The sequence below is a fragment of the Nycticebus coucang genome, chromosome 24 (assembly GCF_027406575.1).
Source record: "Nycticebus coucang isolate mNycCou1 chromosome 24, mNycCou1.pri, whole genome shotgun sequence".
NCBI classification, from domain to species: domain Eukaryota; kingdom Metazoa; phylum Chordata; class Mammalia; order Primates; family Lorisidae; genus Nycticebus; species Nycticebus coucang.
In genome coordinates, this window is record NC_069803.1 from 14,717,553 (window position 1) to 14,743,308 (window position 25,756).

The 25,756-nt window shown below is 44.3% G+C and overlaps 1 protein-coding gene across 1 annotated transcript in view; it reads left to right on the top strand.

The window, feature by feature from the left end:
* The first annotated feature begins 19,952 nt into the window (after window positions 1–19,952).
* PRAG1 (PEAK1 related, kinase-activating pseudokinase 1) overlaps window positions 19,953–25,756 on the top strand; it is a 59,731-nt gene continuing 53,927 nt past the window's right edge. The window contains exons 1-2 of the mRNA XM_053578349.1: window positions 19,953–20,182; window positions 24,250–24,663. Of these exons, the coding sequence (XP_053434324.1) occupies window positions 24,337–24,663 (327 nt within the window). The 5' untranslated portion in view covers window positions 19,953–20,182; window positions 24,250–24,336. The remainder of the gene's footprint in view (window positions 20,183–24,249; window positions 24,664–25,756) is intronic.

Sequence of the window (25,756 nt, forward strand, 5' to 3'; positions counted from 1 at the left end):
CTGAATGTATTTGTCTTTGTTCGTTCTTTGCAAGGTTTTTGTTTCTGGTCCCTGTTTTAAACATTGTTATTGTTGCTAAATTTTAAGCTTTTTTCATTTTGTGAAGTCAAAAAGTGGAAGTCTAATGAACACATGTATATGTGAAAATTAAAAAAAAAATAAAAAGTGCCAGCAAATGTTTCATTTGGACTCACACCCGGGAGCCTTAAGCAGAAACAGCCTGCATCCTAACTGTCATCAGAAGGGGAGGGGACTGAATAGGACACTTGACAGGGGTGGGAAGAGGAAGTTAGAAGATAGGGAATGCAGGTCTTTATAGACAGATGTGGACATCTCAAATTGCGTCCACCAGAGACCTGAATGGCTGAACTACCATCAGACTACACCATGTCATTGAAATAGCTCTTTTCCTAGTGCTGACTCTGCCCCTGGTTTTCTGGGATTTTAAATCTGTTTTCTCCTCTGCAAAACAGGAATGCTTGAATGCATTCTGTTGAATGTGTCTCCTGAATGCTTGATCTGCACACTCCCCACAGGGGAATGTGGTGAAGCCATTTGTACAGCCCTGACATACTGCTGACTTGCATTGGAATTACAGTCTGCACCCGAGTTTGAGATCAAGGAAAAATGTGATACATACTGGCATTGTGTAGAAGCTGCACGTCTTTGCCTTTTCTGAGTGATTGTTCTTTTCTTCCCTCACCTGAGACCACTCATTGTATACCCCTGGGTGAATCAGGGAAGGCTCAGTGCTAGAATCTGCAGGAGAGATGGGAAGACTATCTGAGCTGCCTCTAAAGAATAACCAGGGGCAAGGAAGCTGTGGCTTTTTAGGTCCTTAAGTGTGGCCTTTTGACTGAATCCAAATTTTATGGAACAAATTATTTTATTTTTATTAAGACATTTTTTCGTCTTTTAAATTTAAAATTTATTTTTAAATTGAACGTATTCAAAATATCAAAGAATGAGTTTCAATGAAATAATCCTCCCAGATTGACCAGCACAATGAGAACATTATTAGTAAGTCGCAAGGGCTACATTGATGGCTACTTTGCTCATGATTGCTCATGATTTACTTCTAACTTGCCCTGCCTGACTGGCACCACTAACACACAGGCTGGTTGGTGAGAGTTTATGAGTGTCAAGGATGCGAGGCTCTTATCAGCTTTTGACAGTGGTGCACCATGTTTCTGTTTGAAGAGGAACTTGTGAGTAGTTGCAGAGTTTGACAGTACTTTTATTACAGTTTGGCCGGAGTCATATTTGAACCCACCACCCTCAGTATATGGGGCTGGTGCCCTACTCATTGAGCCACTGGCACCACCCTTGACAGTACTTTTAAATTCTATCTGCTTAGCAGCCCATCGTATCAAAGAAGGCTAAGAGAACGCTGAAGTAAGAAAAGAGATTTCTTTGATGAGGACTGGGAATTGCAATATTATCTTGTTTCTGCTAAATATAAGACTATTTGCTTATTTTGTGATATTGCAATGTCAACAGTAAAGAAGTTCATTGTTCATCAGCATTATCATACTAAGAAGGACCACAGATATTTAAATTAGAGAGAGACACGTGTGTTATAGAAATTAAAAGATGAAAAGCAAAGACAATTCTTTCAAGCAGCAATAAGACCTGGAAATAATGCTACTGAAGCAATTTATAAAGTAGCTTATATACTTAGGAAAAAAGGGAAGCCATTGAGTGATGCAGAAATTGCAGACGAATGCATTGTTGATGTTGTAGGACACTTAGACCCGAATAATTTCTCAAAGTACAAACCATTGCTTCTTTCAAGGAGGACTATGACAGATTGGTGGCATGAATTACCCCTTAACAGACAACTGCATGCAACTTCAAAACAAAAATATATATTGTTCAATTGCTTTGAATGAGCCAATTGATACTACTGACTCAACACAATTTTATACTTAATTTGGGTCATAACAGAAGACTTTCTTCACTACAAAGACTTACTTGCTTGGAGGCAGTCCTGTGAACAGATATGGGGAATAGATATCTTCAACAACTTTCAAGATAAATGTTGAACTGAGTTTGTTAAGTTTAGTGAGTATATGTATAGGCGGTGCACCTTCCAGAACAGGAAAACATAAAGGGTTTATTGCACAGATTTTAAAAAAGTATTAACAGATCCAGATGCTTTCATTTATATCACTGTATCTTGTATCAACAAAATTCTTGTGTTAAAAATATTTTAAATGGCACTTCACAGCAAGTTAGGAGTATTGTTAACTATATTTATGCAAATGAAACATAGCATTGTCTGTTTTATAACATGCTAACGTTGATGAAGAGGTTTTCGATGTGGAATTGTGTATCAGTGTGTTGTCTACAGTGTGTTGGCTATCATAGGGACAAAATTTGTCCCTGTGGGAACAAATAATTAAATTTTATGGAGAACAGAACCAGCAATGTGTATTATTGAAAGAAGATCTCTATAACAATGCAGCATTTCTGTGTGATATCATGAAATCAAAATGACCTGAAGATCTTTTTGCAATGTAAAACTAAGTCTATACATGATATGTGTCCAAAAACAAATCCAAGGATTTCAGAAAAGCTATCTTTTTTCAAAACACTTCTTCTTCAAAAGGAATTTTTGGATGAACCTTGTCTCCAGTTAGCAAAGGTCACTGATGAGCAGGATGATATATGCAAATTATTATTATTTTTTTTTTTGAGACGTAGTCTCACTATATCGCCTTCGGTAGAGTGCCGTAGTGTCACAGCTCACAGCAACCTCAAACTCTTGGGCTTAAGCAATTTTCTTGCCTCAGCCTCCCATATAGTTGGGACTATAGGCACCCGCCACAACACCCAGCTATTTATTGTTGCACTTGTCATTGTTGTTTAGCAGGCTCGGGCCAGTTTTGAACCTGCCAGCCTTGGTGTATGTGCTGTAACCACTGTACTGTGCTGTAACCACTGTACTGTAACCACTGTACTACAGGCGCCGAGCCTATGCAAATCATTTGAAGAATACACAGCTGTTATAAACCTATTGACTGGAGAATACGATGAAAGTTTCACTGACTTTGAGAATCATGATATCACACTCAAATTAGCATTTCAGCCTCACCTAGTTGATATCATCAAGGCACCTAAAAACTATAGATGGAATTGACTGAGCTCTCAGCAGATGGCATTTTAAAGTTATTGATGCTAAGAAAGATCCAATGCATATATGGAAAAATGCAGTAGAATACACATACCCTTGGCGACATGCCTGAAAAATGCTTTCTTACTTTTCACTTGCTGTGAATCTACATTCTCCTACCTAACCCCAATCAAGACGCCCTTAAGGTTACAAATGACTGATACCCATCTAGGGGATCAACTGAAGCTGCAGACCTCCATGCTGCAACCAAATATTCAAATGCTTTCCAACAAAAAGCAGACCCAGCTAAGTCATTAACAGGTTAGTTGACTTTAAAATTAACAAATAGTTTTGATATTTTGAAATTATTAAATACATAGTAGTTATATTTTTACAAAATAATGTACATTTTTAAGGACATCTAATTGAAATGTCTTGAATGCGGCCCTATCTGATTACAGCTAAATTAATGCAGACTTCCAGCATGAAAGGTTCCCCATCCCTTCCTAATACAAAGAAGTCCACTGGCGTGAATGAGACTGCTACTGTTATCTGTAAGTCTAGCTTCCAAGGACCGGTCTGCTTGTCCTGCCTCTCGCCTCCTATGGAGCTTTTCCCATAACTTGGCTTTGAATCATGTCTTTTCATCTCCACTAGCGACCTTTAGAGTAGAAAGGTAAAGAAGAATATATGTATTCTTCACAACAGCTAAAACTTACTTTCCATGTTCACACTGTGCTAGATGCTTTTCAAGAATTACTTTATTTACCACTAAAGACAGTCCTATAAGGAAGATAATGTTACAACTCCCATTTTTCAGATAAGACCACAGACACCTAGAAAAGTTAACATATTTGCTGAAGAGCATTCAGCTATGCAGAGGGCAGAGCTTACTACCTAGGCAAAGGGTCCCCAAAGCTGGAGGTCATGTGCGCTAGGCAAAGACCACTCCAAATTTGTAAAGCCAAACCATTTCTTTCCAAAGTGATCAGCATCTCTAAATACCACTTTTTATCTTTCAAAATATGAAGGATACAAGATTAGGGGTCAAGAAACCCTGTGGAGAGGGCTGTGGCATCAGACAGGCCTAGATTCAAATACAGGCTCAATAATTTCATGGTCGTGTAAATTTGGGTAAAGTCATTTACTCTCCCTAACCCTATCACCTGTAAAATTGGAATAATAATGCTTATTTTACAGAATTATTTTAGAGATTAAATATGATAGTGGGTATGGAATTAACTCAATAATGAATTGAGGCTGAGGCAGGTGGATCACCTGAGCTCAGGAGTTTGAGACCAGCCTGAGCAAAGAAAGACCTTGTCTCTACTTAAAAATAGAAAAACTGGGGCAGTACCTGTGGCTCAAAGGGGTAGGGTGCTGGCTCCATATGCCGGAGGTGGCGGGTTCAGACCCAGCCCCAGCCAAAAACTGCAAAAACAAAAAAAAAAAGAAAGAAAGAAAAACAAAAACTAGCTGGGCATAGTGGTGGGTGCCTATGGTCCCAGCTACTTGGGAGGCTGAGACAAGAGGATGGCTTGAACCCAAGAATTTGAAGTTGCTGTGAGCTATGACACTAGGCACTCAACCCCAGGGTGACTGAGTGAAACTGTGTCTAAAAAGAAGAAAAAAGAAAAGAAAAGGTAGGGGACATACATATAAAGCAACCAATATTTTTCAAACTTTTTTTTTTAGAGACAAGACAGTCTCACTTTGTCGCCCTCAGTAGAGGGTAGAGTGCCGTGGTGTCACAGCTCACAGCAACCTCCAGCTCTTGGGTTTAGGCAATTCTCTTGCCTCAGCCTCCTGAGTAGCTGGAACCATAGGCACCCTCCACAACACCCAGCTATTTTTTGTTGCAGTTTGGCCGGGGCTGGGTTTGAACCCGCCACCCTCGGTATATGGGGCCAGTGCCCTACTCACTGAGCCACAGCACCGCCCCTATTTTTCAAACTTTTAAAGGTTGTAGAATTTCTAAAATCCTGGTGTATATGTGGGGTTGTTACTGGATGCGAATGAGGGAATAAAATTACTATTACTTTCTATGTGACTCCCATCTTTTCAACAAAGACTTTCTAGAATGAAGACATGAAGATTGACATTGGACAAACCATCCCTCTTTTCATAAACACTCCCCCAAATTCTGTCCCTGTATAAAACCTTAATTCATCTGTTCATCTGAAGCTAGAATTGACATAAGCGAAGTAGAAATCCTCACAGGTTTGAAGAAATTTGCAGCAGATGGATGGGTATACATTACATATCATCAGGGAGCACTTAATTTTTAGTTCCATGCAATGAGGAATCTCTTCCATAATATCTTGATTAATTATCTGAACTCACATCCTCAAATCTTACCGCTATTGGGAGCTCACTCATCATGGAACAGCACCTCTCCTATTTTTAAACTTACTAAGCCTTCCCATAACTACACTTACCAGCTATAGCTTTCATATAAACAAAGTCCCACTTCTCTATGTGTAGGTGAAAATACGATCCTACATACTTCCTCTCTTTTCCAGATGAGACAGCGTCCAGCCTCTTACTCTTCCTGATCAATCGCAGGCAGGCTATTGTGATGCCCCGTATCCACCATTCCCACGCTTAACACTGCAACGAGACTTAGAATGTATTAACTTATTGTGGTAACCCACCACATTGTTGTTGGGTTAACTACATGAGTTCCTGATGACAAACATTTCATAAGGAAAAGAGGAGCCCCTGGTTCACAAGAACAGCGACGTGAGTACAATGTGTGTGGTGAGTTTGACTAAGACAGAGGACGTAGCCTCTGTCAGCACCCTGGAGGTCAGAAATGCTGGTTGTGGCAGGATGAGCTCTCGAGACTGACATAATCTATGAAATCCAGAAGGCTAGTGGATTAGTAATCAATAAGCAATACCTGCCTCAGAACCCAGAAATGGCTCAGAGTCAACACAATGATTTATTTCCCCTCTTTCATACAAAGTTATCCTGAAATTCTTAGTCAAGGCCAACATGAAATCTGTAGATGGTCTATACACCACGTGGTCCTCATCTACCAGCTCACTCATCCTCTTTCTGGCCACTCTGGGCATCCTTGTGGACACAGCAATACAAGTGACTCGGGCAAAAACGAAACTTGGCGGGAGGAACGAGTGAGACTAAATATTTGTCTTGGCAAAGATTGACAGGGAAACCCTCCAAGACTCTAAAATACAGCCTATGGCCAAGCCTGTGCTCTTAGCCTACAGGTTAAGAGGGAAACAAAAGGAGAAATCAGGATTCTGACCTCTGGGCTCTTATTGTTGAGTCAAGAGCGGAGAGAGAAAAGTGTAAAATGGTTCAGAGCAATAAAAGGAGGCTTGGATGTAAACCTTAAAAGGGACCAATATCAACACTATAGGAGTTCAGAATGGATTAGATTAAGAAGAAAAGGACATGGGGGGCGGGAGGATGGGAAGGAAGGGAGAAATAACCTCAGATGAACTTGAAGGAAGAATAGAATTAAATGAGAGGGTGTTTGTCAAAAAAGGGCTCAATGGTGAGAACTGCTTAAAATTCAAAATATGGAGGAAAAGTTCATCATTGGTAGGGTAAATGCATTCAGTCAAAGATGACAGATGAAATTAAGGGGGCGAGGCATTTGTCTAAGGTGCACTAAGCTTTGGGAAGACAAAGAGATTTGAGGAAAAACTGCAGAGGTGGAGAGAGAACATAGACCCCTCAGGGAATAGGGTTACCCTTGCCAGCAGAAAAGGACGGTATCTGGAGCAAGTAGGTACTCTGCAAAATAGCTAAAAATCTTATAGAATCTCTTAACCTTAAAAGATATAGAATATATATATGCATTTTTTTCCCAAAAGGGATGAGTATGCCCTCATAGTTTACACACACTTGATGGGTTATGAAGAGAAACCAGGGGTGTATCTGCACCCCGACTGGTGTTAGCATCATGTAAGGCAACCATCGCTCTTCTTAAATTATCCCTGGACATTACTATCCAGTGACCAGTCCCAGTGAAGCCATTCTTGTGTCTTCAACTGGGGATTCTGCGGAACACAGATTACATTTCTGAACAGAAAGGGTTTTGAAGGGCCTACTTTCTAAAACGCCATCACGCCTTCAAAAGTGTCCAGTTTTCATTGAAGTAGTTTGTGTCGTTAATAAGAACTGATCTTACTTTCTCTATGAATCGTCTTGCAAATCCATCGCACTCTCTGGTCTGTACATTTCTAGATATTCTGCTGATATTAGAAAAGTCTTAAATAATAAAATTTGAGGTGAATGTTGAAAAGATTCTATTTTACTATAGCTTTGGTTAAAAGCAAGTATACTATGAATATGCTATTTTTATAGTTTTGTTGCTATGTAGAGTCATAGCAGAGTATCTCAGTCTTGATTACTAGCTTTCCTTTCAACACCATAGAAAGTCTAAGAGCTGTTGCCATTTATCACTAATAATAACTTTCTGTGTCACCCCTGAGTCCCTATCTCATAAGGAAGCAGATACTATTTATAAAATGAAGTTTTTTTGGTGGGAAGGGGGATATATGACTCTTACCAACATTTTATGTAAAAAAATTTAAATTCCATTAGAATCTCAAAGTACAGTCTTTATCGTAATTCCTTTCTTGTAATAGAGAAATAGAAACAAAATATCCTGGGCCCTTAATATTATATTTAACTGGCAAAACATTTAAATTTCTCACAAAAATGTAAACAGAAAACTTGAGTCTGGCAGTAAAGCACACACTGGCACCGAGACAGTGTCTTTGGTCGCTGTGGCTTAGGGGTTAAGGAAATGCCAAAGCACTTCAGGAGAAGTATGTTTATCTTATACCTGAAACAGTCAAAAGAAAGTTTGGTACAAGTGGCAAAGGGATAAGGCATTGCCTAGCTGTGAGACCCTAGTTTCAGCTGGGGAATTGAACTTGTCTGTCCTTGGTGCAAAGTAACTGGTTTCTTTGCTGTGTACTTGAAATTCTCACCTTTCGGCTCAGAACAGAGCAGTGGTTAAGGGAACAGAACTCAGCAGAAAGCCTCCAGCTGGGCTGCTTTTGGAACTGTGAGGATATTGGAGCTCATGACTCAGAAAGGGCTTGAACTCTCGGAGAGGTTCACATCTCTGCGGCTCATAATCAAGCATTGGCTGAAATAACCATTAGGATAATAATTTTATCCTAATAAAATACCATTAGAATAATCACTTCTCTCCTAGTGATTGCTCTTACAGTGTGATGGAGGCAGAACATTCACCTGGTGATGGCTCTGACATGGATTTTAATGTTCTAGAAATGATTATTCCAAAGTGGGAAAGACAGAGATGAAATAGATAAAATTTAAGTGTTTTTCTTTTATTTCATCTTTTTCCTCTTTCTTTCTTCCCTTCTCTCTCCTTCTTCTCTTACCTTGGGTTTCCTTCTTTTCTTTTTTACTGTTGATGAAGTTCCATAGAGATCTTCCAGAATATTGTATAATACTTTCTTAAGACCTGGAAGGGACTTTATAGTCTTTTTCCTCAAAACTTTCCATTTTACAGGCCAGCCATGCAGAATAGCCAAGAAATCTAAAATTAAAAAGGCCTGGGTTTTAGTCTAAGCTCCTCCATCTACTAGGTGTGTGTTTCGGACAAATAACAGAAGTTTTTGAAGCCTGGCTTTTTCATCTGTGACATTGGAATGCTGGGCAGGGGTGGGATTCAGCTCCCCTGACTCTTGGCCCAGAGCTCCTTACATTCGCCCCAGTATTCTATCGATACCTTCCTATTTGCCTCCACAATTCTCTCCCAGGTGTCTTCCCTGAAGACTCCTAAACTCCCTGGCCTTGTGACCCCTCCACCCTCATCCCTGTGATGCCACAGGATAGCAACTCATATCCCAGAAAAAAAACACTGGAATTGAGTTCATCTGATCCTCCAAGAGAGTATTGAATTAAATGACAACACAGCAAACACCATTTCCCACACCCTGCCTCTTTCCCATGGCCCACCCTCCTAGTGGCCAACCCTGACCTTTGCCATCTGAAGTCTCATGTTCATGGATAGGGGAAGCCTCCTCCACTCCCTAGACTACAGAGGTCCCCTGCTCTACAACCTTACAGAGCACTGACCTTCAGAGCACCTGTCACAAAGTACCATCAGAGAAGTGTGGTCCTGTTCAGTCTCTGCCCTTACCTCCCACCTTACATTCAGAAAGTCAGAAGCGTATCTCTTGGCCGCATCATTATATCCATGGGCCTTTGCTTAGAACCTGGCACACAGGTGTTTGTGAAGGAATGGATTCCACTTTCTGATGAGTGCTGTGACAACACCAGCATTTAATGAGAGCATGGACTATGCCAGGTTCTGAACTAGACACGCTTTACATGACTTAGCCTATGTAACTTCCAAAACAGCCCTTTGAGGAAGGAATTGCTAGCTGCATTTTATAGAAAAGGAAACTGAAGGTCAAGAAAGCACCAGGAAAAAAAGTCCAGCTTTTCAAAGTAGGTGACAGTCCAGACACCATCACTTAATTCCTTCCAAGAGTCCTGCTGAAATCATATTTAAGGGTTGACCTTATCTGGCAACTTAGCTATCTCAGTAGGAATATAATAATACATATGAACTGATCACACATTTGATATTTACCAAGGCTCTATTAGCTGCAGGAAATATTAATAAGTATGAGGCATGGGCATTTGGAATAGATCTGGGCTATGACTGACCTAGGAAGTATGGGATTTTTGATTCGTTTCTCCACCCAAATATAGATCCTTGGAAACCAAGAACTGTGCCCTCTGGCTCTCCTAAGTTACTGTCAAGCGCAGATTTAGCTGCATTCTGGCCTCAAAGTTGTGGGTCTCTTCATGACCTCTTATAATGCAAGAGCATCGTGATGTCTGTTCTTTAAATGAAGTACAAACAAAGCAACCCTATGCCCGATATGAAAAGTCACATTTATTTTCCTTCCAGACGCTAGCTCTGTGGGATCTCTCACGTGAACGCTGCCGTCATCCCACTCAGACCCAGTCAGCTGAGTGAGAAGAGATTTTGTGTTTGTTTTATTTTTATTTTTTAAAAAGAGATCAGTGAATACATGTCTGTTTGCAAGTAAATCCCATTTTGATCAAAATGTCGGCTCCATGCCCTGGCTAGGAGTCCTCTCTCCATGAATCTTGTGATGCTGACCTAGCGATGATAATATTGGCTAATGAAAGATTTATTTAGAGGAGAACCCCAGCTAAAACTCTCTAATTTCTTCATCTCACGAATGCAGTTTTCTTTGCCTTTCAAGCCTTGCTGCTACATCTTTTTGGAAGCTGTTTTCTCATTCAAACAACCCCTACTGGGTGATCCTGTCTGCAAGAGCTGCAGGTGCCCCTCAGCCCTGCTGACAAAGCCTACTTGTTAATCAGCCCCATCACGTGGTTTTTCGACCCCCTTCCTATCCAGCTTTCTCCGCATCTCTCCCGGACAACCACTACCACTACTTTGAAAAGAGAAGAAACTGAACAGCTAGTCAAAAGAGCTATTATCTTAAAGACTCCTTAACAAGGCCTGGGGCTTTCCAGCAAATCAGTCCAAGCTCATTCTCCCCTCTGCCTTTCTAGACGTGGCACCCTCACTCCCCACTCCCTAGCCCCCTCCATTGGTCACTGCAAAGCTTGTTGACTCTGCAATGTTCCTTGGTCTCTGGACATTCCATTGAGTGTCCCTTTGGAAACTTCTCAACCACCATTATTGCATATCTTCTCCATTACGGCTGGGTAGGAATAAAAATTCGCACGCAGCTAGCTCATCCTCTGACTAAACAAGGTCCAGCCTTGGTAACACCCAGCAGTGATATTAGGGAGTTTCAACACGGAATCTGGAAGACAAATACCTTGCTTTTCTCCAGGCTTTTGTGTTTGATTATTGACCGATCTGACAATGCAAGTCCTCCCCCACTTTCCTGAGATGCAAAAAGGAAATGTTAATTCTATGCCCTTTGACTTGGGGAGAGGCAATTTGCTAATAAGAGCCAGTGTTTGCAGAAGGCTTCCAGTGGGCAGAGGTAGGTTATAGATAATCTGTGGCAGTTACATGCTGTGGGCCTGAAATTGAAGGAAGCATGTAAAGTTTGCAACTCATGGACAGTAGTTTTATTTGTCACTTGTTTCACTCACCCCACTCCACACCTGTCCACCCCTTGCAGAATCGGGCAGTATCTATTTCCTGACTTCAGTCATGAGCCTGCTTATAAATGTGCAAGGAGGAGGCAAGTTCAAGTCTTGTTTTGGTTTTACCAGGTGGTAAATTTGGAGAGAGGAAAACACCCTGCATTATTTGTACATTTTTAAATGGTGCTTCCTCAATGCTGATTATTAGTAAAATGCTCTTTAAGATCAAAAGATTGTCATAAAATCCTCTATGGCTATATTTACTGTAGAAACGGGGAGAGAGAAGTCCACCCCATTTCCAAGATGAATAAGTGAACACATTTTCAACAGGTTTACAAAAGTTTACAACCAATGGGAAATGACATATTCTCTTTAGATAAAGAGAAACCTTTCCCCAGCCACTCAACAGTCCTCAGGAAAGCTTGATTTAGAGCATTTCTTTACCCTTGTTAAGTAAAACGCCATAAGACATGGTTCATGTCAGGACATTTTCATGGCTGGGGTTTGGCAAACGTAACCAGGTCTCAGAGGTAATGTTCCACACAGGTAGAAGTCAACAAAAAACCCCAAGGTCAGAACAGACTGCAGCCTACTGACCTAGTAAAACACACCTGTGGCTGCCCGGGGACGAGAAAGGAAAAGGCAAAGTTCAGGAATGGAACTGCTGAACCACAAAAAAGCGCGTGACGCTTTCTCATCCTAGGAATAGGTCTGGACTTTAGTTTACTGACGGAAATATATTTGGTCTCTCTTTCTCTTTCTTTTGCTCGTTGCATGAAATAAATATAACATGAAGTCTACCAGTTTTAGCCATTTTTAAGTGCACAGTTTATCGGCGTTAAGTATAATATAGCCACATTATTGTACAACCATCACACCACCCATCTTCAGAACTTGTTTCATCTTCCCAAGCTACAACGCTGTATCTGTTAAACACAAACTCCCCTTCAGGTTTGTGTCTATGAATTTGACTCCTCCAGATCCCTCATACAGGTAGAATCATACAGTATTTATCCTTTGGTGAGTGACTCTCTCCCTTGCTATAAAGTCCTCAAGGCTCATCCATGCTGTAGAATTTCCTTCCTTTTAAAGCATGAATAATATTCCATTTTGTCTCTTTTTATAAAAATGTTATTGAGGTCAAATTTACATACGATAAAGTTCAACCATTTTAAGTGTACAAGTCAATAATTTATAGTGCATGCGTCAAGTTGTTCAACCATTGTCACTATCTAGTTTGAGAACATTTTCATTATCTCAAGATCCCTCTGGCCTATTTACAGTTGATCTTCTTGTGTGTATCCTTATGATCCTGGAATTTTGTCTTCAGTCTGTTCTTGGTCTCAGTGATTTGAAGAATGAATCTGTGGACCACAGATCTGTGGTAAGACAGGATTTATTTACAGAAAAGAATACAAAAACACCAAAGCTCCTGGCAGAGAGAGAAAACCCAAATGGGGGAGAAAAGCTCCTTCTCTGGGCTCTTTGTCCAGGGGTATATATAGTTGTACGGGGTTTCTTGTAGTTACATGAGGCCAGGAAATGAATGGATACAGTCCCTTCTGCTGGGGCAAGGTGCATGAGTACATTAATGAATGGACACAGTCCATTCATGGAATTGAGGCCTAGGAAACTTACATGAAATTGACCTCAGTGTAGGAAATGGGGGCTCCCATCCAGTCCTAAGTGCAAGGGGAAGGAGACACCAAGGTGCCCGTGTCTCCCCAGCAGTTGTCCAGCCCCTCTGTGGTTCATCCATGCCATAACATGCATCAGTATTTCACTCTTTTTTAGTACTGAGTAGTATTCCATTGTGTGTGTATTTCACATACTATTTATTCATTAACTAATTGATGGATCTGTGGGTTGTTGCCCCTTTCTGGCCATCGTGCATGAATATTATGGTACGAACATTTGTGTGCAAATCTTTGTGTGGACACACTTTCATTTCCTTTAAGTAGATACCTAGGAGTGGGATTTCTGGGTCACATGACAAATTGATGTTTAACCTTTAAGGAAATTGTCAAACTATTTTCCAAAGTGGCTGTACCTCTGGGAGGTTGTCTTTAGTGTACATGAACAGATCCTTGAAAGAGATGTGCCTTTTCCTCCAGGACCCTTCCTAACGTGAAGTATTTTGCTTCCTTCTGACTCTGACCTCAGCTTAGTTAGAAAACCAAGCAGTAGGAGTCATGAATTAATTCCTCAAATATTTCTCATTTTCATAGACTTAACTCATTGCCAAGTTCACAGTAAAACCAAACAACCTCAAAAGGTCAGAAGAATGGTGTTTTGAAATGTCCTACGAGACCCAAGGACCCCAGAGTCCCCATCTGTAAGTGAAGGGTTAGACCTAGACGTTGCTAGGTCTCCATCCACGGACACATCTCTAGAAGTGTATTTGGATCCAGAACAATCTCTTGATGGGCTTTGAGCTGTGTCTCACTTCACACTGCCTCAAGGCAGAGGCAGTTTCTCCTGACCATGAAACCTGAGGAAGAAAGAGCTATAGGTGAAAGAATGACCTTCATTTTTGAAGCCAGGTCAAAACTCCCACAGAGAGAAGGAAGGGACATCCGACCTTCTAATTACAGCGCACCATCTTGCGTCACACCTATAGCGGGCATTAATGAACATGTCTCCCATACACCACATTTTTATGAGTTGATTTCTTTTCTTCTTCTTCTTCTTCTTCTTTTTTTTTTGAGATAAGAGTCTCACTATGTCACCCTTGGTAGAGTACCATGGCGTCACAGCTCACAGCAACCTCAAACAAACACTCGGGTTTAAGCAATTCTCTTGCCTCAGCCTTCCAAGTAGCTGGGATTACAGGTGCCCGCCACAATGCCCAGCTATTTTTTTGTTGCAGTTGTCATTGTTGTTTAGCAGGCCAGGGCCAGGTTCGAACCCGCCAGCCCTGGTGCATCTGGCCGCACCCTAACAATTGAGCTATGTGGGTGCCGAGCCTGTGAGTTGATTTCTTGAAAGATATTTACCTTCTGCCTAGGAGCAGTAGTGTAGCTCATTCACTGAAACATTTTAGTAATTTTACTAGTTTCCTAGGGCTACTAGAACAAAGTACTAAAAGCTGGTGGCTTAAAACAGCAGAAATTCATTGTCTTGTGGTTCCAGAGAGTAGACATCCAAACGCAAGTTGTCAGTGGGGCCAGGCTCCCTCTGACGACTCTGGAGGAGAACCTGTCCCTGCTGCTTCTGCTGTTTTCTGGCAATCCTTGATGTTTGGGGGTGAGGGATCCGTGACTCCAGCCCAATGGGCTGCTTCTTCCTCTGTGTCTTCCCATGATCCTCCCTCTGTCTGTGTTTGTCAATTTTCCCTTTATAGAAGGACAGCAGTCAGTGAATTAAGGCCTTTGTGATGACCTCATTTTAACTTGATTGCCACTGTAAAGACCCTACTTCTAAATAAAGTCACATTCTGAAGCACTGGAGGTTAGAACTTCAACATATTTTTTTGGTGCAGGAGGGATGGACACACAGTTCAACCCAAAACAATAACATTTTGGGGAAAAAACTAGGTTTGTAAAAACTTAATAATATGTCTGTCACTGAATGACATCTAAGTATAATGATATATAAAAGGGGAAAAAAAGTGTTCTTCTTCAAACCTCACATCTGAGCTCCTTGGTGCTTGGGCACAAAGAAAGATCACAATAATCTTGAGCCTTTGGCTCTCAACCAGCTGTGGTATGAGATTCTGACATCCTGCAGTTATTATTTAAATAATAGCTTTCAGTTTGGGCAAAAGAAAAAAAATCTATTCAAATGTATTCAGTGCTTGGAATAAGATGCTGTAAATTATTTGGAATGTTTTATCTTGTGTAGGGTTACCCAGGACTAATGTCCAGGAGGAATGAGATGGATGTTGGATATGTTTTAAAAAACAACTGGGACACAAGGATGTGATCACATCACAATCCCCAAACAGGGATTAAATGATAAGATAATGTGAATTTCCACACCTCAGAGAAGAAAGAGATAGGTTTGGGCTGGCGACTGAAAGGGCTGATTATCACTGTGGGATCCTCCTCCAGTTCCAGCAGGCAAAGAGAAACAGGAGTGGGGCCATATAGCCTTGCTAGACTGACCTCCAACGAGCCTGCTGAGAATATTATCTTCTAGCAGAACAGAAGAATCCCACAAAGGCTCTTCATAGCAAGTTTTCAAAGGAATTTTTTCTTTCTCTTCCTATCTAGTCCTTTCCATGGTGGTTTTGGAACCACACATGTCACTGATGTAGATTCAGCTTCAAGTTAGTTTTTAGGGAGCACATGCCCGTGGCTTCCAGATGCACTAACCTCTCTCCTCTGCAGTCACCCTCCTATCCTTGTGAAATACTCCTTTTCTCTACTTGCAACCCTACAAGGGTTCCGTTTGTCTTCCTTTCTTCCACAGGCTCTGGAGAACCTCCTGCTGCTATAAACAAAATCTCTAAGAGTTTAAGCCTGTCTCAAACACCCCCTACCTCATGCAATTAAGACCTGGAATTCCCTGCTAACAGCTCTTCCCTGGCCGTCCTCTCCAACAGCCAGCCCTCCCTTAAGACTGCTCTGGATTTTAAAAGGTCTGGAAGAGAAGGGGCCATGTTTATTTCTCTTCTTCATGGCCTCTTTTAAATGGCTGTGTCCCCCAATCCTTCATCTCTTTATGTCATTTTTACTTCTTTTTCACAATTCTCCTCCAACTCTTTTAATTGTCCTGTGGCCTCAACCTCCATTTTGGCAGAACAACTTCATTCACTGAAAGGTTATCAGACACTTCCAACTCTGGAGACCACAGACTGAAACCTATGACTCTCCTATTTGTGCAAATGACATCTTGATTCTACAATCTCTAGGGCAGTGATTTTCAACCGGTGGGTGTGCCATGAGAAGATCTTAGTTACACCATGAAAATTTTTAAAGATCATTAATCAAATTATTTTCTAAAGAAGTTCAAAGCACAATATTTATATTCTATTTTTTATTCTTGTTTTTTGATCAACATAATTTAAGTGTGCCACAGAAGTTTAACTAAAGGTTCAAGTGTACCCCAAGACAAAAAAGGTTGAAAAACACTGCTCTAGGGAGTTCAAACTCTGTTGCTCATCTTTGATTCCTTCTTCCCCCACCTCCTGTGTTTCTGGGAGGTTTAAATGAGAGAAGTCATAAACAGTTTAGCACACAGGCCTGACACAGAGCAAGTCCTCCATAATGTAAGTTGCATTTTATTATTATTTTTTTCTTTTTGTGAGACAGTCTCTCACTCTATCACCTGGGCTAGAGTGCTCTGGCATCAGCCTAGCTCACAGCAACTTCAAAGTCCTGGGTGCAAGCCTCCCAAGTAGCTGGGGCTACAGGCACCCACCACAACACCCAACTAATTTTCTCATTTTTAGTAGAGATTGGGGGGGGTCTCGCTCTTGCTTGGGTTGGTCTGGAACTCCTGACCTTAAGCAATCCTCCCAGCTTGGCCACCTAGAGAGTTAGGAATATAGGCCGGAGCCACCACACCTGGTAAGGTAGTATTAGTTAATGTATCATTGTCTCCAGCGATTCAGTTAAATAGCCAGTCCCCATGTCTCTCTGTTCTTGTCTCAAAACCATCCACACACCATTCATTTTTTCTGCTCTCCTTGCCACCTCCCTTATCAAAGCACATTACCTCCCATCTGTAGGAGGGATAGACATTCCAAGCCAGACTCCTTGTCTCCAATCTCTTCCCCACTTAATACTGCATCTGGGATATCAGATTCAGATAACACAAATGAAAAACTACCTTAGGTGAGGTCATCCTGGTGTTCAGAAATGTCATTGCTTTCTTGACGGCTCACTGGGAAACCACGCCCTTCCCATGAAGGTGCCACACTCAGTTTGCAGGTTTGTCTCCCACAACCACACTCTGGCCAGACTAGAATGGGAAAACTCTGGAAAGTCTTCTGCGTCTTCCAGGCCCATTCTTTTATGGATGCCGTATGGGAAGTCCCCGGTGTCCAGAATTTGACATTTTCCCATTCTTCAAAGCATCCTTCACCCCAAAACCACCTTTTGTTGCTCTCTCTTTTCTCCTGTGACCCTCCACTGCGCTAGAAGTTTATCTTCCTCCCATAGGGCTTACATTTGTCTCTTACTCATCTTTCTTGGTTTTCCTTACAGGAAATTGGACATCTTTCTCACATGAAGGTGAAAAAACACCTCACTATTAGTTGAGATCTATTCTCTGGCTGGGGAGGTATGCGTGAGATTTCTTTGGCCAAATCTTCATGCTGTCTGATCCCTCTCAAATACCTCAGCTTGCATTTTTGCAGAGTAATTAATGCCTACACTACCTGATTTAGTTTTTTGGCCTTTCTGATTCCAAACTACCTTACTTTATTTGCCCCAATGTACTACCTGCTTCAACCTAAGATGTAACTGTTCTCTTACATGGAATGATGCCGTGGACTAAAATGTGAAGGGAATCACTTTTCATCAAGGTCTGGTCTGTATCGAGAGCTCAAACCCTGCAGTTAAAAGTGCCATAGAAATGGATTGATAAGTAGCTGGAAGCAGAATGCTGTGTACACACAAATTGCACTGCTTTGCAGGGTACAGTTTGGAAGTTCAAGCAAGAAATGTTTATGAAAATGTATGAGTTAACAGTAGCTTGACTGAAGAGATCAGATACTTAACAGTCACTGGTGGAGCACTGCGTGAGAGGAAGGGTGTTTATGCCCATTTAAATGACTCTTTCAAAGTAGTTTTTGAATGTTTTCATTAGGCAAGATGAAGCCATCTTTGTAACCATGTTGTTGGCATAAAAAGATGCCCATTATATGTCAGCAGCTACAGACAAAATGCATTTATTTTATGTGAACACAGCAAATCACTTGAGAACACAATTTATTTTGCAGAAATACTGAATTAATCCTTCCATTTCTATACCATGACTTAGAGCCACAAGTTTTGTTACACTACAGCTTTCATTTCTTGTAATTATGTCCTTTTAGCCTATTCAAGTATTAAGAATAAATTAGGTAAAGAAAAGAAAAGAAAGTGCAAAAGTGCTTCCTATGAAGTGCTTCCTCCCAAAGTCACTTCTGCACATCTCCCCATGCAGCCTACTGTGGACTTAACTGCTCATCAACACTTCCTCCTCTTGGGTCTTGATCAATGAGTGGGCTGGATGCTTAGCTCTGTTGGATGCCAGTGGAGGCTAACCAAAGTGTTCCTTCGATATCTTTTCAAATGATTTCAGTTTGGGAAGAAAGAAAACTGAGGCTGGACTCCTCGTATTTGGAGAGGGTGCTATGGCAGAGTGGAACAGCTTATCAGTGGAGCCAGACAACTCTTGGTTCTAATCCCACTACCACCACTTTTCAGTTGAGGGACCCTGGCAAATTATCTGGCTTTCTGAGCCTCAGTTTTTCACTCTGTAAAATGGGGATAATGATACCCTCCTCCTAGTGTTGGTTGGTTGCTTGGCACTTAAGGTACTTAAGGAATGGTAATTGCACGCCCATCCCTGTCCATTTCCCCCAAATTCTACCTACAGGCTTGGGACAAAGTTGTCACTGGAGCATGAGGAAGTATTCCCTACATCCTGTCTACATGTTTTTCCTTTCTCATACAGTAGCCAAACCTCAAAACGCATCTTCTGTCCCCTCCACCTACGCCCTCAACCTCAGTCCAGCTGTGTCTGCGCCACACAGCCAGGGAAAGCACAGGAACCTCCGAGGTCCCCCCTGCTCTCAGCAGCTGGCATACTCCTTCTGGCAAGTGGCTGGCAGAGGACCCTTAGTTGGAGTTACAATAAACTGCCCCTCTGGGAAGGATGGAGGGGCAGAGAGAAGCCACAGGTGTTTGGGGTGGTCTCCCTCCCGTGCCATTGCACCCAATTCCCCTCACCAGGCATTGCACTGGGAGATGAACTCGGAGCCAGCCCCTGAGAAACACCCAGGTCAAGGTGCGAGCTGTCTTAGGCAGAAGGAGAAAGGGAGGGGACTGATCAGGTCATAGGCTGTCATACTTAGCAGGTTAAAAGATTTTTAGCCCGAGGACTATCTCGAACTCGTTCTATCTTGGGGAATGACTCACTTACTGGAAGTGGTGTAAACACAGGTGTAATCCGGGCTGCTGGTCTCAGCCCGGTGGAAGGGCGGCTCTCTCCCCTTTAGCAGTTGCGTTCCTTCTACATCCAGAACAGTAAGTTCAAAGAGGTTAAGCAATTTGCCCCAGGCCGGGAGTCCAGGGACTGGGCAGGACCTGGAACCTGCTGTCGGGATTCCCAGCCCTGCTCCCTCGGGCGCCACCCTCCACCCAGGGGCTGCACGAATTGCCAAGCCGGGCGCTCCTGCTGCTTTCTAGCCATCTCGGAGGACCGCGACCCGGCTATTCCACTCCCGACCCTCACTTCCTCGTTCCCCCCTGCTTCTCGCTCCCGGCCCAGGGTCCTGCAAGGCCGGCTCAGGCAGTGGTGCGAGGCGCCCACTCCTAACATGCATCCTGGAGCTCTCCCCTGCAGGGACGCGCGAAGCCCTCACGGGCAGGGGGTGCAAGCGGGTGCGGGGCAGGGGTCCGCCCGCGCCTGGTCTGGGGCTGGGGGCGGAGCATCGGCGTCGGGAGCAGGAGGGAGGTGGCCGCGGGAGGGGGCAGGGCCGGGGCGTGGAGTTTGGAGGAGCCGGCGGGGGAGCCGGAGCCCGAGGGGAGGGAGCGGCGGCGCGAGGGGCGACCCGGCGGCGCGGGGACTGCGGAGGTGCGGCGGGCGCGGGGCGGGAGGCGTCACCGGAGGCGGAGGGGGCGGAGCCGCGCTCGCAGCTGCCACCCGGCCGCCGGGCCCAGGCAGACGACACCCGCCCGCGGCCGGGCACGCACCGCGCGCAGACACTCTCCGAACAATGCTCGGCGGCGCCCGGCCGGGCGGCGGGCGACTCGGAGACCCACGGCGCGGCTGGAGAAGCGCAGTCCGGAGGTGAGCCGGGGCGCTTTCTCAAATTCCGCCGCTTTTTGTCTGGCAAATGTGGCCGCAGAGGGAAGCCTTGTGGGAGCGCCGCGATCGCCGGGTGGGCGGCCCCCGGGTCGGCGTCCCGGGGGTGACAGGCGGCCGCCCAGGGAGGGTGCAGAGCCCGGACCGCGTGCGCCCCGGGTGCTGCCGGAGGTGGGGGCGCCCAGCCGGGGGGCGCCGGGGCCAGGAGGAGGTTTGCGATTCATTGGAGAATCGCGCTCTCTAAGCCAGGGAAACTTTCCTTTGAGTTCCGGGAGGAGGAAACCGACCGTTGTGTGCGTTTCTCAGGTTTTGCTGCTCTGCTCGCGGGGAGAGGCGGACGCGCTCAGGGCACAGCTTTCCACCAAACAGTATTGTCCAAGGAGCAGAAAGGGGAGGCCGCTTGGCCGCTCGCGCTAGGACCGGGGTGATGATTTGGGGGCCCGAGGTAGCACCCCACCAAGAGGGGAGGTGATAACCCTTTTCCGGAGCCATCGCTGGGATCTGAATTTTATACTGTGGGCACATTCTTAACCTTTGCTGGTGCATTCCTCTCCCCATCCATCCATCCAGACAGACGCACACGCACATACACACCCCTACACACGCACAACACTGGGAATGCAGGCGGCTGGGGATTCGCAGCTCACAGCGGCTGTTTCTCCCAGGTGAAGCGCAGCCGGCCAGCACATGGCTTTGCACAACTATAGCAAAGCCCAAAGGTCTCGCGGCAAGGAGTTTTGCAATGTATTCAGTCCAGAGTCAGTTTCAAAGGCTCCCCTGATCACTGGCCAGAACTATCATTAACAACCCCTCTGCCTGTTCCTCTGGGAGAAGGAAATTTGACAGGAAGCTATAGGGAATGGCTGCTTTTATGTTGCTGTCCTGAGATCCTTTGAAACTTGGGTATCCTGCTTCTTGGTTAGACTGTGTTGGGTGCAAAAGCGCATTCCTTTCTGCTGAGAATAATTATACACTATTGGAGAAAGAAAAAAGAAAAGGAAAAGTTATGTGAATACCATAATTTAGCACACGTCTGTGTGTGTGTGTGTCTGTATTCAGGGAGGTGTTAAGGTTGTCACTTAAGCCTTTCTGCTTGGTCAATCCCAGGCAAAGGAGTGAGTTGAAATCCAGACACTTTTCATACATTTCCTTTTTCTGGTGTTGCATTAATTCAATGACAAGCTATAGAATTTTTTTAGATGAATATTTTCTGGACTTCAGCCATTTCAGGGTGAAGCATAAGGAACTCTAATGCTAGTACGAGGGGCATTTTGAGCCAAAATATTTCATTTTATGGATCTGTCCACCCCGATTCATCAGATTCTTTTTTGAAATCAGGTGGGAGTGTATCTGACAGCTTCAGCCTTGCAAAGGTAGCCACAAATGAAGTGCAGGGGTTTGCAGAAGCAGACACTTCATCATGACTTGGATCAGAAAGAATGCTGAGATCTTTTTCTAATCTGGCACTGCAGCCTCCCACTGAAATGGGGGGATTTACGTAATTCTGGGGGCCGCCTTCCGTTGGAGGTAAGGAATGTGGGCTGGAAAGTGCCATTCGAAGGCGGTGGAGAGCTGGCATTGCTCAGCTGTGCAAAGCCAGGCTTTTGCTTTGTGGGTGTCACTTGTGATTTTCACCATCTTTTACTTAAAACAAATAGGAGATCATTCCAGGCACAGAAGCACAACTGGAAAAGTGGATATCTCTCTCTCTCTCTTTTTTTTGGTTTTACATGGTGATAAATTCTGTTTGCTTTGACTGAAAAACCAGTTTTAACAGGATGTGATGTGTCAGTGACAGTGGGAAGCCCAAGGCTTCATTTTGTTTGCTTATTCAAGGCTGCCCCTTAAAGACCTCGGTGTCCCTGACAATTGGGTGGTGAAAGTTGTGTCTGAGAATTTCAGAGCTGAGGAAGGGAGCAAAGAGAGCACTCATAAATTGGAGAGAGGTTCCCAGAGCCTACCGCACTCTGGGGGCTGTACAAAGATGTGGATCTTAGAAACTAGAGTCTCTGGCACCGAGCAATCCCTCCCTGGCAAGTTTGTATTCCCAGTTGCCTTTTGAGAGAATGACTTGCAGCCACTGAAAACTGCTTCTTTGTGAATCTGTGATGGCCACCCCCCTCCTGAGAAAGTCGCTGGATGCCCACCTCCACAGATAGCCCAGCCTCAGGAGGGGCTAACAGGAATTCGAGGTACCCATACATAGCTCATTTTCCAAGCTGTCTTCCCACGTCCCACTGAGGGGGCAAGGGAGCCTCTGCCTGTGGGAGAGGTAGCCCGGTAGGAAGGGATCCACTCCCCACTTCTGAAGGCCAAAATATATTTCCTCCCCCTGCCTAGAATTTAGCAGCAAGCCTACATCTCTCTGTGGCCCGAGACTGTAAAGAGAAAGACAAAGCCGGGCTGTGCTTCCTTTGCTGAAGCCCAGTGACCCCTTCTGGAGAACTTGGTGAGGGATGAATCTGCTACTTGGGTGAACTCAGAGAAGCACCCAACCTAACAATCGCCTTAAGGGAAGGAGTGTTTAAGACGCTAACAATGACTGCTGAAAGACAAATCCTTTTTTTTTTTTTTTTAAATTTCAGAGGATTCATTTAGTTTAAAGATGCAGCGAGCTTCATCCTTAATTTTGGAGGGAAAAGAGGCCCAGTTAGCTTCAGCACGTGTTGAATAAGCACCCTCGTCTGTCAGTGTAGGCACAGGAAAGAGGCACTTCTCACAAAGACTCCCCTGTCTTCAGGCTGCCCAGCGCACTCTACCTGGCAGCTTAGAGAGCGTCAGGCCAAGCTCATTCTCATAGGAGGAACATGGGAAGCAAACTGTAGAGAAGCTATTCATCTTCGGGTCTTATGGAAGATTTCTTTCTGCACCACTCTTTTTATAAGAAGTCAGTTCTCTTTTTAAAGGGTAAGAAGAGCCGTGGGCAGTAGCAGACATGGCCGTCTACTCAGTTTCATGAACACTGAGGTGAGGGGAGGAGCCACTAGCCAAGTTGGCTTCTCTTTCCAGACCTGGGTGATGCTGTGTGTCTTTGGACAGCTCTCAGTTCCTGACTTTGCCATCGTATCCCCGCCTGTAAATGGGGGTAACAGATTGGATGCTATTCAAGGTAATTGGTCAATGTCTGCATCCCTTTGAGCTCTTTGGTGGTGAATTTGGTGGCAAAATGAATTTCATGGATTTGGTACTCCTTTGGAGTATGGTACATATTGTTTGCCTCTTCGAGAAAGCTAATCACCTTCTCTTTAGAGATGTCATAGGGAAATAATGACTTGATAATCTCTTCTCTCTCTTAGAACCTATCGAGCCACCCTTTGAGGGTGGACCATGGGGACCATGGCTCTCTCTTCTTACTGTTTTCCCCTTTGGCCTGCAGCACCCAGCTTTGTTGACCTCAGGATGGAATAAAGTATATTAGCCGAGGGTAGCAGGAATATTCTGAAGGTGCCAGACCTCTCCACAAGGTTCTGGGCAGGTGGTGCACAGCCCAGCTCCCACTTCTCCTCTTTCTCAGTCATTTCCATCCCCACTTGGTTGAAAGTGTAGGTTGCAAGGCCCATTTTAGGGCCCAGAGCTGTCGCCCATCTAATGTAGGTCTTTGTCAAAACTGTGGAAGCCATTATTTTTCTTTGCTGTATACATATTACTTTGCTGTTCTTGTTTCTCTGGGGATGTGTCCAGGTGCTAGACCCCTAGTGGCAGTGAATACGTGAATGAAAGATAGGCTTTTCATCTCAAGCCCCATGTGCTTTCCTCCTGTAATTCCCCCAAACCTCCCAGCAGCCAGGGTTTTAGGAGGCTGAAATGTCTTTTATTGTTCTTTTCACATAACAGGGCTGTGTTTAGCTATTACACCTTCACATAAGGCCATGTGCCTAGAGAGTGTCTAGGAAAATAATGGCAAGGGCCCCGGGCTAAATGGAATCCTAATCCTTACTTGGTAATTCTCCTCCTTCTCTTCCTTGATTAAATAATCAGGCTCTAATTAAGAATGTGCCCATCCTCCAGTAGGGCAGGTGTCTAATCAGGCAAGTGTCCTCCTGCCTTTCTAGGAAGCCACTCTGTGACCTACCCCTGCCACCCGCAAGACCACGCCAGGAAGCTGGGTGCAAGATGAACCAGCATACCTTCGGCTCAAGATGCACAAGACCCTCCAACTGAACCCCGAGAGCCCAAAAATGTCTGCGTGCAGTGACTTTGTGGAGCACATTTGGAAGCCCGGGTCCTGCAAGAATTGCTTCTGCCTGCGGAGCGACCACCCCCTGGCAGCTGGCCAGCCCCAGCCACGAGCGGGCAACTTGCCTCCACCGCGCCTGCCCCCCCGGCCTGAGCACTGCCGCCTGGAAGATGAGGGCGTGAACAGCTCGCCCTATTCCAAGCCCACCATTGCTGTGAAGCCCACCATGATGAGCTCCGAGTCCTCAGATGTGTGGACAGAGGCCAACCTGAGTGCCGAAGTCTCCAAGGTGAGGCTGACTAACCCCTGGGGTATTTTTATAGGGGCTGTTCCTGTTCTAACACTTGGCAACTGGCTGCCAGCCAGGGAGGGCTGTTCCTACAAGAATCCCATAGGATGGCTTTCCTTCAGCTTGCCCCGAGATGGCTCTTGCCTCCCTGCTGGCATTTGCTATAGCTGCCCTCCTTTCTATCTGTCCCTTTCAGCTAAGGACCATTTATGCAGCCCCTCAGCATTTCCTCCTGTGATTTGGGGACTGCATCGGGTAGACAAAAATGATGCTTTCTTTAAAGAACAGTTTAAAAATAATTTCAATCAGAATTTAAAATGTACACACAGATAGCAATAATTGCAACATGCACTCAGTACCCTTCAACGTGAACTTCAACAATCTCCTTATGTCCAATCTTGTTTCTTCTCTCCCCTAACCTACTCATCCCTTCCCTGTGACTTTACAGCAAACCCCAGTTGTCACATCATTTCAGTGCATATCTTTAAATGATAAAGTCTTTTTTTTTTTCTTTGAGACAGAGTCTCAAGCTCTCACCCTGGGTAGAGTGCCATGGCATCATAGCTCACACCAACCTCCAACTCTTGGTCTCAAGCGATCCTCTTGCTTTAGTTTTTCTATGTTAAGTAGAGATGGGGTCTCGCTTTTGTTCAGGCTGGTCTTGAACTGGTGAGCTCAAGCAGTCCACCCACCTTGGCCTCCCAGAGTGCTAGGATTACAGGAAGATAAAGTCTTTATAAAATATAACCACAGTACCAGTATCATGCTTAAAAATATATATGGTAATTCAAGACCCTATGTCTTGGATTTCTTCAGGAATGCACCGTGACGGGGTCGTTAGAAAACCCACAAACACAAAGCAAAAATTAAACAAAACTCCAAATTCGATTTTCCAAGCTTGTAGGACGGCTGATTCCCCCCAGTAGTTGCAAGGGAAGGAGAAGACAAAATGCTCTCTTTTAGATTTCTTTTTTCTTTTCCTACCTCACAGACTTAAGCCAAAAGCATCACAGGCCGCGGGTGGGAAGCGCAGCTCAGTCTCTGGCAAGACAAAGGCCTCCGCGGGCGCCCCAGCCGCGATCACAGGCCCTGG